This window comes from Tyto alba, unplaced genomic scaffold (genome assembly GCF_018691265.1).
Source record: "Tyto alba isolate M040663 unplaced genomic scaffold, T.alba_DEE_v4.0 Super-Scaffold_6, whole genome shotgun sequence".
NCBI lineage: Eukaryota > Metazoa > Chordata > Aves > Strigiformes > Tytonidae > Tyto > Tyto alba.
The window spans coordinates 16,684,046-16,701,785 of record NW_024881327.1 but is presented as its reverse complement, the minus strand read 5'-3'; the positions used below and the strand labels follow the sequence as shown (position 1 = coordinate 16,701,785).

Sequence of the window (17,740 nt, the reverse complement as noted above, 5' to 3'; positions counted from 1 at the left end):
AGTCATCCATTTCTTATTTTATCCATTTCTGCAGTGCTTCATTGTCTAAGGCAGGCTAAATACTCTGTAGAGAGGAGTTCCACTATGTTTCTCTCAGGCTACCTGTAGATACTTAAGCAAATACCAGATGTAGCAGAAAAACTGATGCTTAATTGCAATATCTGTTTAAGCACATGTTTTCTATGAAATGTTAATTCTGAAACAGCTGTACAGCTGCCAAATATAGTTTGGGAAGATCTTCAGCTTGTCCCTGCTAGCCAAAATCAGACCAAAACTGTATCTTTCAAAGTAAAACCACTACAGGGAAGAAAATTCAGCAGATAAAGTTTCCGCTATACGTAACAGAGGAATGACTTACTCCTACAGAATTACACAGTAATCCTGTTTCATCCTTAAATCTTGACAGCTGTCTTGTATTCCCAATACGAATATATAATAATTCTTCAGCCCCTTAGGTTTTTATATTTTGCAAGCAAGTACTTAAAAATCACTTCACAGATCTTAAGCTTCTGTTCCTTTTGACTTAGAATTCAATTCTAGCCTTAATTTGTCTGAAGCAGTCATTTTTACTCAGTACAAACTAGGACTCAGTATACCACCTGTTGCCCAAGTACCTAGGGGTTTTTTTCAGTGGGTTTCATACTCCGTTTGACAATGCCTCTTCTCTCATTTACAGTGTATACATAATGTATTTTCAGTTTAAAGCAGAATATTTGCATGCCCTGTACTTCAAAGGTCTAACGTATCAATTCTTATTCAAGCAGCAATTCTTATTCTACCTACCCATGGTGATCTGGTTTCTATAAATTTTCAGAATGAAACACCTTTATCATTTTGTCAGGGGAAAAAAAAAAAAAAAAAAAATCTTCTTTGGATTAAGAAATTCTTACCATGTTGTTATTGTCATACATTTTCTTGCTAGCAATTCTAGGGCATAATGTGTTGCTTGTGCTGCACTTTCTCCTAAGACAGTACCCACACTGATTGCCAACTCCAGTTCATTTCCACGAATCAGGTTTGCCATCGCAAGCTTGCTCAATGAAAAAATTATATCATTAAGGGACACAAGCATTTTGGGGGATTCACCATGTTGAGCATATGACATTCATTTATGAGACTGCTTTTCACAGGACAAAATATGCATTACTTAATTTATATATAATTTGGGTCTCTTGAACAAGTAAGTAATTGTGCACTATGTTTTAATCAGTTTTTAAATAACCAAATAGATTTCCTTTAGCAGAATTCTTCTTTATTCAACCAAAGAGATTATGTAAGTATCATACCTGAGAAGCAGTATAGCAGTTCCTTTCTAATCTTAAATAAGGACACTAGCTTTGAGAGTATATATTTCCCCTATCTTTTGATGAAAGGAGACTCAAAAAAAAACCCCAAACAAACCAGGAAGGACTCTGCTGTTCTTACCCTCGCTGGGCAACTGGAGTTGCTGATAGGCATAGCAGAATATTAGACAGTAAGACACTACACAACAACTTGAAATATGTTTATTTTGAAATACAGGCACTAACTGATTATTGTTTTCTCTCCAAACCTCTCATTTCACTCATTTTGGGGGATAGAGGAGGAAGAACATGTTGAGTCAGCAACAACAAAATCCAGAGAGAATGAGGAAAAGAAACAATTTGTAAAACTACAAACAAAAGGAAAAATTTAATAAAAATCTTTCCTACATGTCAGCCCTACTTTTCTACTGAGGGGTAGGGGGGGTTTCCTATTTACTTTATCATTTAGACTGCAAACTCTTTAAGGTAGAGATTGCATCTTTTGTAGCACAATGAAATCCCAGTTCTGAATGGGTCTTTTGAGTCACCATAAACAGTACTACTTGTGTGTATATGTATATATGTAAGGTACTTAGGTACCTTATATTTTCTCATATAACAAGATACTGTATATATGAAAATACAATTAAATAATAATGTACTATTTTCTATGCAGGAGAGAAATCTTGAATTTAATAGAACCAGGGGAGTTTTACTACTGACTTTAATACTGTAAGGATTAAAATCTCTCTATAAATATATACAGAGCAAATACTAAGTATAAGTAATACATCTTAGAATATGATACATACATTTTAAAAAACAGTTAAGATGTGGGGAGGTAAAAAGGAAGCCAATGGTGACCTTTCCATAGGTAAAGAGTTAAAAAAAAAAAATTTACCTCTATATTTTCAACAGCCAGGTGGCAACATGCTGCAAGCACTGCATGGCCATCCTGGAAATACCATTCCGCCAGTTCTTTACTGACCTTGTGCAGGAGCCTGCAAGAACAAAACACGAATTCTGCAAGGTCACTTAAAGGTTAGAGTTCTTCGGTTCTTAATTTATGTACAAGTCACCACACCTGCTTCTGTACCCTAAAATATCTATATTTAACTTATGAATAATGACACCACTAGATTTCAAAATGCAATCAGTTTGAGCTTCATCCACCACTTAAGTTGGTGCATATTCAGGTGGGTCAGCTTCCCAAAATCTACATCAGGATGGAAATATCACTTCAGATTGCCAGAAGAAAAATCAAGTATTTGGATATTCATTCTGTACCTGTGAATTCTGCAAAAATATCTAATTGCTCAAAAACTGCACAGGTAAACGAAGTAACTACAGAGTCTCCAAGCTGCTTTTTTTTTTTTTTTACTATGCATATAACTTGATAATGTAATTTAGGTTTTTGAGCACTGTTTTAATCAAGGAAAGATGCATGGTTTCTTTTATGGGCACGTACAATGAAAATATGGCCATTAGTGTTGATTGTCAGAAACTTCACTGATGATAAACAGGGAAGCTTCAAGAGGAGAAGCTGCATAAAACATAGGGTCTCAAAGGTACTTGTCAATGCTAAATCTTACTCTACTTACCAAAAGTTGTAAGTGAATATGCTACATATTTAAACATATTTAAGTGCATAGGAATGTACCTTAAATATCAAAACAAATGAAAAGCATATTTTATAATTACAGTACCTACATATGAAAAATCCACTTGGTGCTGGAAGGCAGCACAATGGGGTAACTATTCAGCGTACATTCAGCTAGCTAGTAACTCTATCAGCTAAGTACTAGAAGATGTAGTATTTTATTGTTGAATTCTACATTGCTGATCCCAAATTAAGCCACTAAAGTTCATCTCACTTGATGACTTTACATTCTGCACTAAAATGAGGCTTTAGATATAAACTAGAACAACTTACTCATTATAATCATCTGTATTGTTTCCACCTGAATTTGAAGGTCCACTTGTTGTGGAGAATGATGACATCTGTATATTTCCCTCACAGGCTGCCTAGAAGTGAATAAAAAAAAAAAAATGAATTAATTGATGCACCAAGCAAACTGAATATGAAATGTGATTTTTCAACATTAAAAAAATAATCTAAGATCTATAAAAATCCTCCCAAAGCCCACTTATAACACAGGAAATGTTTAAAATAATTAACTTATTCAGAGCTAAATCTTAGCCTAGTTTTATCCAGCTATACAAGAAATTCAACAGAAGCAAGACGTCTTCCTTCCTATGCATTTGTACAGGATTTTTCCAGCATGTGAATACACTCAGGATGGACAGCAAGGGCTACAACCTTGATTTTTACCCCCCAAGGAGCAAGTGGCTGTGAGTGAAGGACGAACTCCATAGATACTTTGCAGTAGATATACCAGCAAATCTGGAAAGGTTTATAGTGACATAAGCTGAACCTTTTCGTGTCTGGCAGTAGATTATTTCTAACATTAAATGAGAAGAGATCCATGTGGGTTAAAAGGAAATTCTTTCACGTGCTTTAAAGTGTAGCTGGGAAAACATTAAAACTCAGGGCTCGGTTAAAAGGGAAGGAAAGTCCTGGTATTTTATTGCTTAATATTACCTGATTAAGCCTTGGAGACAAAGACTATTCTATGAATTGTAATAAAAGCAACCCCTGCAATGTCTCTCTCACAAGAAAAATGAAGATCTTTCTAAAGCTTTAAGGTGCTTTAAGGTTCAAACATTATAACTTGTTAAATTTAAGCATACCTCAAAGTCCCATTCTGTGCACTATTCAGCTACTATTAGAAAAACAACATTTCTAAATGATTTCTAATTTCTAAAGGATAAATTCACATGCATTACTGAAGTTCTTATCTCTGAGGCAACTGAACATTCAAGGAAGGTAGGTATGAGAGAATGTACCAGGGACAAATCTTGACATTTTATTTAACAAACTATATTAACTATGCAGAAATTACTCAATAAAGGAATGGTGAGAAAGAGTGAAACAAAATATCAGTCTCACATGTTGTGTGCACCCTTTAACTTGTGTTCACATTAGGAAGCAAAAGGGACATACGTGCTTTCAGTAATCTCTTGTACTGTTTGTTGCATTAATTTGAACGTTTGATTTCCTATATTGATTACTACTGCAACTGAGCAGTTTCACCCGAAGATTCTGTAGGAGGTAGTATAATGAAGACCTCAGTAGAATGCGAGAGAAATCCTACATGTCTTTGATATTAAGGGCAATATTGACTGCTGAAAATCAGGTTAATTTTCTACTTCAACCAAAACTGAATACATCAGTTTTCATTATGGCCATTCGATTGCATTTTAGAAGAATCGGGCTTAAAATCTGTAAGCATGAGATTTATGACTTCTGCACAAAAACTGGTCAATATAATACAAAAGTAAAAAGTAGGTATCATTATTTAGCCATTATACAAAGGTGGACAGAGCTAGCCTTTTAAATATGCTTGTCATCTTCAGAGTTAGAAACAAATAGCTAAATACATCTCCCACACTGTAATAATACCTGTGCAACAAGAAGAGCCTCTTTAAGCTGGCCTCTTGAAGTAAAAAAAGAAACTAGTTTCTTCACATCTCCGATAGCTATACAGTATGGGATGACATCATCATTTTCTTCCTGAATTAACTGATCAGCTCTCCTAATTAAACAAATGAATAAACAAGAACAATCTACATATATAATTGATCACTAAACTCATCTCCACGGTATAGGTGTTAGATGAAGCCATATAAAGTTCACTGAAACCCATCTGCCTTTCCACACCTCAGAAGACTTGCAAACTGTGGATACTGCACTAAAGAATTTCCAGCTGAAGTTGCAATTTATGCTCAACCCTTTAATGTAACTCCTGTACACAAAATCATTGATGAAGTACTCCACAGTTCCATCCCAAAGATTACTGAACAAGAAGTAACACCACTAGAATGTTGTAACAAAAGCCAAGTACAACTGATGTTAGTATCAATCCTTCCTACTTGTCTGTTCCTTTCTATGGACAGAAGCTACAATTCAGCATCATATTTTTATTACCTTACCTTTGCATTAACTTCCTCCAATATTTCATTGATACACCAGGTGCAACTGAGAGTGCTTTGTCCCACTAGAAAAAAAAAACAGCAATACATTTAACCTGATCCTTTTATTTTGAGAAACAGCTGTATTTTTGACTAGTTTCACATTTCTTCTATTAAAAATACATTTGTCAAGAGGTTAAATAAGGAATTAGCTATGCATTAGGCTGCATGTTAATATAATTGGAGCAAGATTACTTTTTTCTGGACTTGTGACCCATTTTGTTGCTCCACCATCTTTGCTAAGATAGCTGGTTTTCAGAAACCTTCATATTTTATTTTTCTTCAATAATGTTCTGATATTTTACCTCTCCAAGTTCTACCATTAGTTCACAATAACGCTGAATTTGTCCTAATCTTAAATGTATTTCTGCAGCTTCTTTAAGCCGCTCCTCTTTGCTTGGTGCACCAATACCACCTCCATACTTGGACATTTTTACTGTTGTCAGTTCTTGTGCCTTGGACTGAGGGAAAAAAAAAAAAAACAAAACAGATAAAGTTAAAAAGAAATGAGTACCGTTTTCTATGATGAAAACAAGTTTTTCTTAAGAATGGTGTCAAACATTACAACAGAATATAAAGGCTATCATTTAAGAAAAAAATCCTTTTGACAAAAAGCTAATTGGAAGAAATTCCAGTAAGATTACAGTGAACTATTTCTATTGTTAAAATAGCTGTGTTAGTGTTTTGTTGCACACTTATATTTTCCTCTATTATCTTCCGTTAATCTTTTACATATTTATTTTATTCTGAACCATTTGCTGATATGTAACAGTAATTAACCCAGATGTCCATCAAAAATATTGATATTTTTGAAATTTCAAGAAAATATTTGTAAGCATTGAGCATACAGAGCTGGAAATTGTACTTATTAACGCTATAATGACGTCCACATAAAGAAAGAACCCTTTGTCCTGATCTGTCTTATTGCATTAATCTTATAACCAGTAAATGATTTATATTCCCAACCACTGTAATTTTTATATTAGTTGAAGAGATAAGACTAAATTTCTCCATCTGGCAGAGTTTGAGAAACAAGCTGCAACAGGATCACATTTAACATTAAAAAAAAAAAAGGCACATACGATGGCATTTGGCTATTCATGGCTTTACAAGACCATATAAGGAAGATGGAGAATGAATTTTGAACATTCTTCACCAAAAACCCCTCCGATGTACAGCAACAGCAGCTACCAAGAAAAGCAAAGGATCTGGTTTTTTAAAACAAACTATGTTACTTTTTTACTTGGCCCCTCTATATTTTTTATCATTTTCATGCTGAAGTCTCCAATTTATCCTCTCTTTTCACTAGAAACAGAAAAAAACACACTTGCTCCAGGTCCCTGCTTCATCCTGAAATATCTAGGTGCTGCAATGCCATTATCCAGTTTCCTAAGGAAAAGATGGTATTATCAGCCATAAACAAGCAGCCAACATCGCCCTACTCTTACTTTCTCTCAAGGCCCACAGGCAAGATTCTGAGTCACCAAAGAAGGGACAAAATGCTTTTAATTAGTGTGCACACTTAATACAGATCCACAGAATGATCAGCAATTACTGTAGTTACTCTAGGTCACCTGAATTATAAACTCATTAAATCACGTTGCAGGGATAAACAGACTGCTTGCACTGCATGGGTCAAGAATTAATGTCATCTTCTCAGGTGAACTGAGTGAGAAAACTGGTTTTTGGACACATGGACACACACACACATCGTGTGAGAAGTATGTAGCATGGGGAATAAACAACGTAGAGATATGCATGCACGCCTGCAGGGCTACAATCTTACTGGCATCAGGGAGATGTGGTGGGACAACTCCTGTGACTGGGAGGCTGGAACGGGAGGGTACAGGCTCTTTAGGAAGGACAGGCAGGGGAGATGAGGTCGGGGTTCACTCTCAATGTTAATGACCAGCTGGAGGGCATGGAGCTCTGCCTGGGGGTGGATGAGGAGCCAACTGAGGAGCTGACCTGGGTCAGGATTAAAGGGAGTGCAGAGTGATGTTATAGTGGGGGTCTGCTACAGGCCACCTGACCAGGAAGACTGAGCAGATGAGGCCCTCTACAGATAGGAGCAGCCTCACATTCACAAGCCCTGGTCCTCATGGGGAACTTCAACCACCCCAATATCTGCTGGGAGGACAACACAGCAATCCAGGAGGTTCCTGGAATGCATTGATGATCTCTTCCTTCTCCAAATGACGGAGGAGCCAACGAGGAGAAGTGCTATGCTGGACCTTGTTGTCACCACCAAAGAAGGGGCTGGTGGGGAATGTGAAGCTCAAGGGCAGCCTTGGCTGCAGTGACCATGAAATGGTGGAGTTCAGGATCCTTAGGACAGCAAGCTCGCTACCTCGGACTTCAGGAGAGCAGACTTTGGCCTCTTCAGGGATCTGCTTGACAGAGTACCATGGGATAAAGCCCTGAAGGGAAGAGGGGCCCATGGAAAACTGACTATGAGCCAGCAATGTGCACTCACAGCCCCGAAAGCCAACAGTATCATGGGCTGCATTGAGAGAAGTGTGTCTAGCAGGTCAAGGGAGGTGATTCTCCCCCTCTACTCCACTCTTGTGAGACCCTACATGGAGTACTACATCCAGTTCTGGGGCACTCAACATAAAAAGGACATGGACCTGCTCGAGGAGGTCCAGAGGAGGCCATGAAGATGATCAGGGGGCTGGAGCACCTCCCCTGTGAGGCCAGGCTGAGAGAGTTGGGGTTGTTCAGCCTGGAGAAGAGAAGGCTCCAGGGAGACCTTATAGAGGCCTGCCAGTGCTTAAAGGGGGTACAGGAAAGGTGGGGAGGGGACTCTTTATCAAGGAGTGTAGTGGTATGACAAGGAATAAGAGTTTCAAACTGAAAGAAGGTAGATTTAGATTAGATATTAGGAAAAAATTTACTGTGAGGGTGGTGAGACACTGGAATGGATTGCCAGAGAAGCTGTGGCTGGACAGGGCTTTGAGCAACCTGGTCTAGTGGAATGTGTCCCTGCCCATGGCAGGGAGTTGGAATTTAGATGGTCTTTAGGGTCCCTTCCAACCCAACCCATTCTAAGATTCTATGATTAGCAGAACAGCTGCCATTATTACAGTTAACATCACCCATAAAAAACTTCCATCACTTAACTGTCATAAGGTATGTAGTGGACTCTTTAAGAGCCTGTGATTTTGCAAAAGAGACATCCTGCAACAGCAAACAGGAGGTGATACCAGGCAGGTATTTAGCCCTGGGGGTGGCAAGTGTGGAGTTACACATTTTCTGATGCATACCAATAGATATTTTTCCTCTATTTCCAACCCAGTCATTACAGTATGGAACTCTTTAGTATCCTTAATAAGTCCCTGACAGAGCCATATATCCCCATATTCTGCACAAATTGTATGTCTGGTTGCATATTCATATACACACCTACTAATGAATTTATGGCCTAGTACTTGAATTTCACATTCTCATCTGAGTCACTCTTCAGCTGCGTAACTGTATTAACTATAAGGTCTTGTTTTTTCACTCCTTCCAGACAGCTACAGAGGATATTTCTGCTGGCTCTCCACCATTTTCAGACATGAATTCCCCTGCACCTATGTCTGAACATAACTACAGACTTCACGTTTATACAATCAAGTAATTTGACTTTACTGAAAAGTACAGTATATATAATAGGGAAGACAAACTTGCTTCGTAGTTCAAGCTATAGTGATACTTGCTTTGCAATTTATTTCCATTATTTTGAAAACTGCTTTTCTAGGTAATAACTGTAACCTAGCATTTTAACACTGAGTATGCATGAAGTCATGCAGACTTAGCTAGTTGCTATTGTTCTAACAGACTACTGTGGCACAGAGAACTGATATTGCATAAATATCTTTGGACATGAAATAAATTGTGACACTGATAAATCATTAAATGTTATTTTTAAAGAGTGAAATATTATATAGATTAACAACCATTTTCACATACTGTTTATGCTTCACTTACCATTCTAAATCTAATGAGATGTTTCATATGCATAATTCCTTTGCAGTAGTGTTGTGGAAGCAAACTGTCATCCTGTCCTTTTATTACAGCAACTAAATCCCATAAATTTTTGCTGCCTCCTGGAGGCTAAAATTGTTAGGGAAGAAAAAGTCACATTACAGTAATGTTCAAAAGAGAAACCTGAACTTATAAAGACATTGGAAAACATTTGCCAGTCAATTTCAGGAAATACAATTTCAGACCATTTCAATATTAGACACTTTACTACGAAGACACAAATTAGATCAAGATACTACAACTCCTTCGGTCTTCCTGGAGGCTGTGAAGACATAGCAAGATCCATGAACCTAAGTATTTGGTTATGCGTGGACAGTTGAGGGCTTGCTGTTAAGAGGTTTCCTCTTTTGCTCCCGAAAGAACAGAAGCTATCTGGGTGCCTACTGCTGGCATAAAACAACATTCAGCTGCTGGGATGCAGGAGCTGCCCCAGTACTTGTTTACCATTATCTGTAAAGCAAAGGCATGGGCCAGGTAAAAAACAACTTCAAGGCTCAACTGCCACAATCTGGTTTGCTATCTTAACATTAAATCTTTAAATAGACACATATAACTGTATATGCACAAATTCTTGCAGGCCATCAAGGGAATTTAAAAAAAAAAAAAACCAAAACAAAACCCCACACATTTTTATTGGTCTAACATTTGAATCAATCCTTCTACAGAACTAGAACAATGGTTTAACATGGACTGAGGTCTAGAAGATAGTGAGTAATTAAGAGCTTAAAAAAATAATCATTAAGCCTTTGACCTGAAGTAACTTTTCTAAGAATAACAGGATTATAAATTTGGAAGACCCATTATTTCTGAGCTGGTAAAAAGCAGAAGATACTACTAGGGGAAAAAAAAAAATATGCACAACACTATTTTCTGGACTCAAAAACCACCAAACACAGCTGATCAAAAAAAGTTTTTGTTCTTGGAAAATTACTTTCAAATCAGCATGGAACATCAAAACATATAATTTATGTAAAACAAGGAATTTCATTGACATATATTTTTAATAAACCAGGAAATGTTAAGATTTGTAATTGAGGAGGATTGTTTCAGCATTTCTAAATCATATGCCTCAATCTTGCTAGAAATCAAAACAAGTATTTTGGATGAACTAGGTCTTTGTAGTTCAGCATATCAACTGAAAAAGCATTGACTGAAATTAGAACAGTGCTTGACACAAGCTGTACTTGTAGGTCGTTTCTGTCCTTGTTCTACCTCAAGTTCAGCTCCTATGCAGGTAAGCACTCACAGGGACCCAGTTGTTTATATTTTTAAGTCAGTTATGCAGAGAGGTTGCAGTGATTTATAGGAAATACTACAGTACAATGGAGCAGAGGGAATGGATGGATACTGGGGCAAGGGTCATCCAGATCTAAAGCTCCTTGAAGGTAATATAGCAGTTTTGGCACAGACTCTTGGGCAGTTCAAACCTTATCTGTAATAAGGGTGTCCCTTTGATGGATTAAAATGAAAACCTCCAATATAGTTTGATAAAACACATCTTTTCATTTTCTTCAACAGAAAACTCTTGTCAAATCAAACTCTTTCTATGGAAAATTAAATTATCCTACCTATTTCACTTTGTGAAAAATTGCTGTTCACAACTGACAACACAGTCATGGACATTTTTACATTAACAGAACTGTTAGAAGACAGAATTGATTTCTGCATATTTTCTGAGCTCACTTTAAGAAAGAGAGAAAAAAAAATGGTAGAGAAGAAAGAAATTTCAGTTTTGGAGACTGACTTCAGAAGAGAAAGCCATGCACACTGACAACATCCTTAAGTTTGCAGAATACTTACTGAAAAACATTCTGAAAACCACCTTAGTTTTTTTCCTCGAGGATTTCCTGTCAATTTTTCCACTTCTTGTTTAATATCCCTGGAAACTTTACCACACAGCAAAGGAGGAGCACCAGATTCCACAGCACGATCTAACACAAAGATTTATACATGAAAATTAAAAAAAAAAAAAACACCAAGAAAAAAAACCCCCAACAACTATAGCAACATACAGAAAATGAAAACAGTTTATACAACTTACCTGTATTACCGATAATCTCATCCCAACATCTATCTGCCAAGATGTTTATTTGTAGGGGGTTTATAAGAGGTGTCAATGACCAGAGTCTCACAGTGGAGTCCCGAGAACAAGATGCCATAGTAAATGGACGACTAGGATGGCATGTTAATCCTAGTAGAAAGGGCATTTAAATATGCAGTCAAATAACTAAGTTTACATAATAACCAGTTTGATTAAATTATTTTATAAATTTTAAAATATTTTAATATGCATTTCAATACAGAAATAAAACAAAATTTAAAAATATTACCATATACATCTGCACCATGATCATAAACTGTGTCCAAACATGTTCCATCTCTCGTGTCCCAGACTCGAATTGTATAGTCCCAACTGCCAGATATTAGAAGGTATGGAATTTCAGGATTCCACACCAGTCCTCGTACTGGAGCTGTATGTCCACTAAGAACATTTATACAAGCATCCTGTGTATAATCCCATATTCGAACAGTACTGAAACAGGATAAAAAAGACCTCTGTCCATCAAATCACCTACTGAAATACGATTATCTCTTTACTTCAGCAATAGGCTAAGCTTCAATTTTATCAAAATATTTATTTGCAATATGTTTATAGAAGTTGTAATAGAAGAAGTTGCAGCCAATTCCCTTCATGTTTAGAATGGGGTACAAAATACACCAAAGACATTCATTAGAGTAAGAAAAAATTACATCTACCACATAGTCTTTCAAAATCTCACATGCACCGTTACCTCACATGTCAGTGACAGAAAACAAGTTTGCCCATATGCCTGCACGTGTCATAAATTTTCTGTTAGAACTCTCAAGGGGAAGAAAATGAAAGAAAAACAAAGACAAAACTGTAAGATTTATATTTCCTATGGCTTTAACAACCCTCTAACAGATCCAGGAAACTACAGATCTGTTAATCTAACCTCAGTTCCTGGAAAAATCATGAAGATCATACCGGGTACTAGTGAAAGGCATTTAAACAATAATGTAATCATCAGGCACAGGCACAGTCAACATGGGTTCACAGAGGAAAAGTCCTGTTTAACTAATTTGATATTCATCTATGATAAGGTCACACAGCTTGTGGATGAAAGGCAGGCAGTGGATGTAGTTCTTCTGGATTTCAGTAAGGCTTCTGATACTGTCCCTCACAGCACCCTTCTGGACAAGTTCTCCATTGGTGGAATGAGCAGGTTCATGGTGCACTGGGTGAAAAACTGGCTGAACAGCTCAAAGGGTTGTAATGAATGGGGGTACACCTGGCTGGTGACTGGTCACCAGTGGTGTTCCTCATGGTTCAACTGTAGGGCCAGTCCTGTTCAATATATTAATCAACAATGTGCATGCAGGAGTTGAATGCACCATTAGCAAGTTTGCTGATGATCCCAAACTGGGAGGTGCTGTTGTCTCTCTCAACAGACACGCTGCCTTGCAGAAGGATCTAGATGGGTCGGAGCGTTGGGCAGCAATTAATGGGATGAAATATAACAAGTCCAAACGCCATACTCTGCACTTGTGAAGGAGTAATGCTGGACCCGAGTACAAATGGGAGTACAGAGAGGAGCGGCTGGAGAGCTGCCCTGCAGACAGGGGTGTGGGGGTGCTGGGCGCCAGCAGGCTCAGCACCAGCCAGCGCTGGGCCCCGGCAGCCCCGAGGGCGACCCGCACCCCGGGCTGCATCAAACACAGCCCGGCCAGCCGGGCAGGAGAGGCGATTCTCCCGCTGTGCTCGGCCTCGGGGCGGCCTCACCCGAGTGCTGTGTGTGGTGCTGGGCCCCACGGCTCAAGAAGGGCGTGAAGGTCCTTGAATGGGTCCAGAGGAGGGCAACAGAGCCGGGGAGAGGGCTGGCGGGCACGTCCTGTGAGGGGCAGCTGAGGGCTTTGGGCTTGTCTAGCTCGGAGCAAAGGAGGCCGAGGGGCGACCTCACTGCTCTCCGAGGCTTCCTGAGGAGGGGACGTGGGCAGGGAGGTGCTGAGCTCTTCTCTCGGGGATACAGTGGTAGGATGCGTGGGAATGGTTCAAAGCCGTGCCAGGAGAGGTTTAGACTGGACATCTGGAAGCATTTCTTTACCAAGAGGGGAACATGCTTCCTAGAGAGGTAGTCAATGCCCCAAGCCTGTCAGCGTTTAAGAGGCATTTGGACAATGCCCTTAATAACATGCTTTAACTTTTGGTCAGGCCTTAAGTGGTCAGGCAGTTGGACTAGATGATTGCTGTAGGTCCCTTCAACTGAAGTAGTCTATTCTCTTCACTTCTCTTCTTTGAACATGCCATTTGTCACCACACTATCTTAAACTGTAACTCCCGTCACAATTACACAAGTCATGAGGAAGAATTCATACAAGCTTTCTCACTACTTTTTTCTAGCCTTTTAATCAAGTAAGTTTCCAACATTTTATTTTATTTTCAGTTTTTACCTCTGGGTACAGCTAGTTGAGCAGACCACAGAATGAGGAAGATAAACTTCAGTTTCTTGAAAAGCTCATTGTAATGCTGGCTAAAGTTTATTACATTATCAAATACGTTACCAAAGCTCACTCATGGCAGCAAAGCTACCTATTATGGTTTCTCCAGTGTTGCAAATGGGCCATTTGATGGACCTTGCATCACAAAGTTGAATCCACAAGTTAGAATATGTGCTCATGTGTCCCACTTGCATATTGTTCCTATGTACTGTACAGTCTAGGTGCTAAACAGGTCATCTGAAATAGTTCTGAGTTTGACAGAACTGGTAACAGGAGTGTTACCAAATACAATAAACTCCTAAGATTGTTTATTTTCTGTGTTACCTGGGACTAAGTTATTCAGTGATCCCCTTCCCTCAAAGTGAAAGCGTGACTGGATTCTGGAAATCCTTCTGTAATCAAGTCTTACAACATAGCCATGATTGGAAATAAAATCAGAGTATCTCCTAATGACACTATGACATAATTTTGGATTCACTATGTCTTGCCTGTGTGAAATAGAGAGGATTTCCACATGAAAAGTTGTCAAGTTGGTTTCTTTCATGATTCATTACAATATGAACTAACAGATTTTGCTGCAAGTATAGACATCTAATGAATGATATAGGGGAAAGCAGCAGAAGTCAGTACTCCAAACTTGTGATCCATTACAAAATCATTTTGTACACTCTGCAGGGAAGTGGCTTAGAAACATAGAAAAATCATTCCTCCTGCCTACCATAGACTGATGTGTTCTCCCTCCAAAAATGTCATCAAAACCAATGAAAGTACCTATCAGTCACTAAAAATCACCACAGATTCTACTTCATTATACTTTTGAAAGGCATCAAATAAGAGCAGGTCTTGCACCTGTATCTTTACACATAATTTAAGTGTGTGGTATCCTCCTTGTATCATTCCTGGAAGTAACAGGTATCAGTCACTGACTATACTCTTTGGAAATCATTTGGAAGGTTGTATTGCTGCAGCAGTTGTGACAATTTTAGCTAACGATCCTGCCACCCAAATACTGTATTAAGCTAAGAACAAAGCCACAGCCTGAATCTGAACAAGGCAGAGATTTAGATTATTATATTATTCACAGAGTTTTTGACGGTGCCAGCACCAGTACAACTAAAGATCTTAATAGTCCTGCTTGAGGTTTCAAGTTTTCCAATAGTTCAGAAATACACACCCATCATCAGAGCCACTGCAGAGGATTCCTTCTCTCAGAGGAGACCACCGTACATGAAATACCTTTGCAGTATGCCCTGTAAAAACCTTCAGTGGCTGATCAGAGCTGGTTGCCAAGTAGTAAACACGAACATTTTTATCCTCACAACCAGTAGCTATCATATCTCTGCAAAATAAAAATAGTAAAATCCTCAGTCACAGGGATCATCAAAAGTATTTTTTTTTTTTAGTTTAAAAATAAATATGATGTGTGTTTTGCAATTTACTTTAAAAAATAGCATATTTTTGCTTCTTCGTCTCTAGGATGTAATCATTGATAACCCAATTAAATATACAGAATCAGAAAAAAAAACTGATAAAGACCCATTAGTATTTAGAATAGACTAGTTGCAACAGGGAATAGACTACAGTCTGACCAAGCACCCAACACACAACTATTAATAGACTGAATTACTGTATAATTGTCTTTTACGAAGAATTGTCATGTTGTTATTGGGAATTATCTGCAAAATTAACATATATCACAGTGTATTTAGTTGCCTGCTGGATCTCCAACTTAGCAGTCATTAAAAGGAAATCAACCTAAACCTCTCTTTCCTGGTATTGAATGTCTGCTTTTTTTTTTCCCCCCATTATATATTCAGCCAGATAATTTTTTTTTTCTCTCATCAATATGAAAAGATCCTCTTTTGAAAGCTAAGTAAGTTCATGCTGGGCAATAAAATACACTACTGGAAGTATAGAGCTGCTACAGACATACCCTACTGTGGAACAGAAACAATTTCAGTGCTCTAATACCACAGTAAATATCATGTTCTAAATAACTTTGAGTTACTTTATTGGTAATCAATTTAAATAGTAAATATTATCAATTCTTCGGGTTAGTTTTTACTTACTTGTTATTTTGACTCCAATCACAGCCAAACACTGCAGCTGGATGTTTGTACTTGTGAAGAACCTTGCCATCAATGGTTCGAATAATACTGAAATTACAGTGTAATATTATGAGGAAGAATGCATTCTGAGTAAGCTATCCAAAAGTCAAATTTGATTCTGTGCAAATAAGCCAGATAGCAAAAAAAGTATACAGAAAGAATATGAGAAATCTTTATTCCTACAGGCCCTTAACTATAAGGCTAACTATATATTTCCAAACAAAACATTTAATTGGACGTCAGAGACCATGTTCCTTCAGAGAGGCTGTAAAGATATCTACTGTGGTACCTCCCTCCCTGAAAGGATCCTCACAGCCCAAAATCTAAAGCTGTAGTTATGGCTTTAAGGTACAAATAGATCCTTAGGGATTTAAAAAAAAAAAAAAAAAAAAGTTGATTGTTTTCTAAAATTCATGCTCGTTATGTTTGAGCTAAAATAACATGAGAAGCAACGGAAAAGAATGAAAAGAATTGAAACAGAATACATGCAAAATTGTTCTCAATGGGCATTTGCAAGTTTTTACACATAAGCTATTACACTCCTGGAACAGTATAACTGCAATTACTTTGTTCTAAAGCAGTGATTCCTAGTTCTTGAAATAACAAACTTGGAAAAAAAATTAAAAATTAAGACAAGTAAAGTGGGTTAGCTTTTGAAAAACATCCTCCATATCTACAGATAAGAAACCTAGAAGAATATTCTTGACTAAATAAAAATCAATGTTTAGTTTCACTATCAGTGTCTTAGACACTATTCCTTTTGCAAACATCTTTATTTTTTTCTTAAAATCATGAAAAATATATCCTAACAAGGACAGGAGATTAATATAATCCAAGTTTTCTCCAGTAAGAAAAGCTTTTAAATTAATTGCTGACTGTACTGTCAAAGTTTACTAACTTGAGAAGTGCATTTAGCAATTTTTTTTTTCTTCCAGTAACACTCACCAAAATCCATCACCGCTGCAGGTTGCTATTCTTTTGGAATCTTTATGACTCCAGGCAATGCAGAAGATTCCATTCTTTCCATGCTTCAAAAAATGCAAAATACCTATCAATAAGAAATAATTCACCCCTTTTTCTCTCATCTATTGACTCATCTTTTTCATTTGAAAAAAGATGAAGCTCCTAATGGCTTCAGCCCTTTTCTCCCAGTAAAGTATACTGTACAAAAATACATTATAACGAGTCCCCGGTATAGCTGGGATATTTGAGAATCCAAGTCCAAAAAATTGGAACTGAGGAGAGACACAGTAAAACTGCCATACTTTCCAGGATCCAAGAGACAGAACTGGGTCAAGTTGAAGAATGAGCAACCCATAACTATATAAACCTGAAGCTTGAATAAAGCTACTTGTTGGAATAATGAAGTTAGTGGGCATGAATAATTGTGGTATGTGAATACTTAAGTAGGACGTGTATCAGGACGACCGTGATGATTGGTAGTACAAGTGCAAATCATCTGATTGTTAGAACTCAGGAACACCTCAATGTATGCATGCTTTCTGCCTCCCCCCTCCACCATCTCTGTCTTCTTAAAGAGCATCCTTTGTCCTCTGATGCAGACGCTACAGTTAATTATGTCTGTATAATCTGAAGGTTACAGCTATAAACTAAGAATATACAAAATAGTACAGAATACTACAACACAGTATTAATTAGATCCTTCTGCCAATAACAATTATGCTACAGTTTCAGGACTTGCAAATGCCT

General features: G+C 37.7%; 1 protein-coding gene across 6 annotated transcripts in view; it reads right to left on the bottom strand.

The window, feature by feature from the left end:
• The window catches only part of WDR17 (WD repeat domain 17), a 60,802-nt gene that overhangs the window by 10,351 nt on the left and 32,711 nt on the right, over nucleotides 1-17,740 (bottom strand). For all 6 annotated transcript variants that reach the window (XM_042808102.1, XM_042808099.1, XM_042808100.1 and 3 more), the window contains 13 exons: nucleotides 16,976-17,058; nucleotides 15,992-16,078; nucleotides 15,097-15,261; nucleotides 11,735-11,937; nucleotides 11,446-11,595; nucleotides 11,205-11,335; nucleotides 9,348-9,473; nucleotides 5,681-5,836; nucleotides 5,337-5,401; nucleotides 4,807-4,939; nucleotides 3,217-3,308; nucleotides 2,185-2,284; nucleotides 891-1,030 (listed from right to left, as the gene is read on the bottom strand). In XM_042808102.1, coding sequence (XP_042664036.1) covers nucleotides 891-1,030; nucleotides 2,185-2,284; nucleotides 3,217-3,308; nucleotides 4,807-4,939; nucleotides 5,337-5,401; nucleotides 5,681-5,836; nucleotides 9,348-9,473; nucleotides 11,205-11,335; nucleotides 11,446-11,595; nucleotides 11,735-11,937; nucleotides 15,097-15,261; nucleotides 15,992-16,078; nucleotides 16,976-17,058 — 1,631 coding nt within the window. The remainder of the gene's footprint in view (nucleotides 1-890; nucleotides 1,031-2,184; nucleotides 2,285-3,216; nucleotides 3,309-4,806; nucleotides 4,940-5,336; nucleotides 5,402-5,680; nucleotides 5,837-9,347; nucleotides 9,474-11,204; nucleotides 11,336-11,445; nucleotides 11,596-11,734; nucleotides 11,938-15,096; nucleotides 15,262-15,991; nucleotides 16,079-16,975; nucleotides 17,059-17,740) is intronic.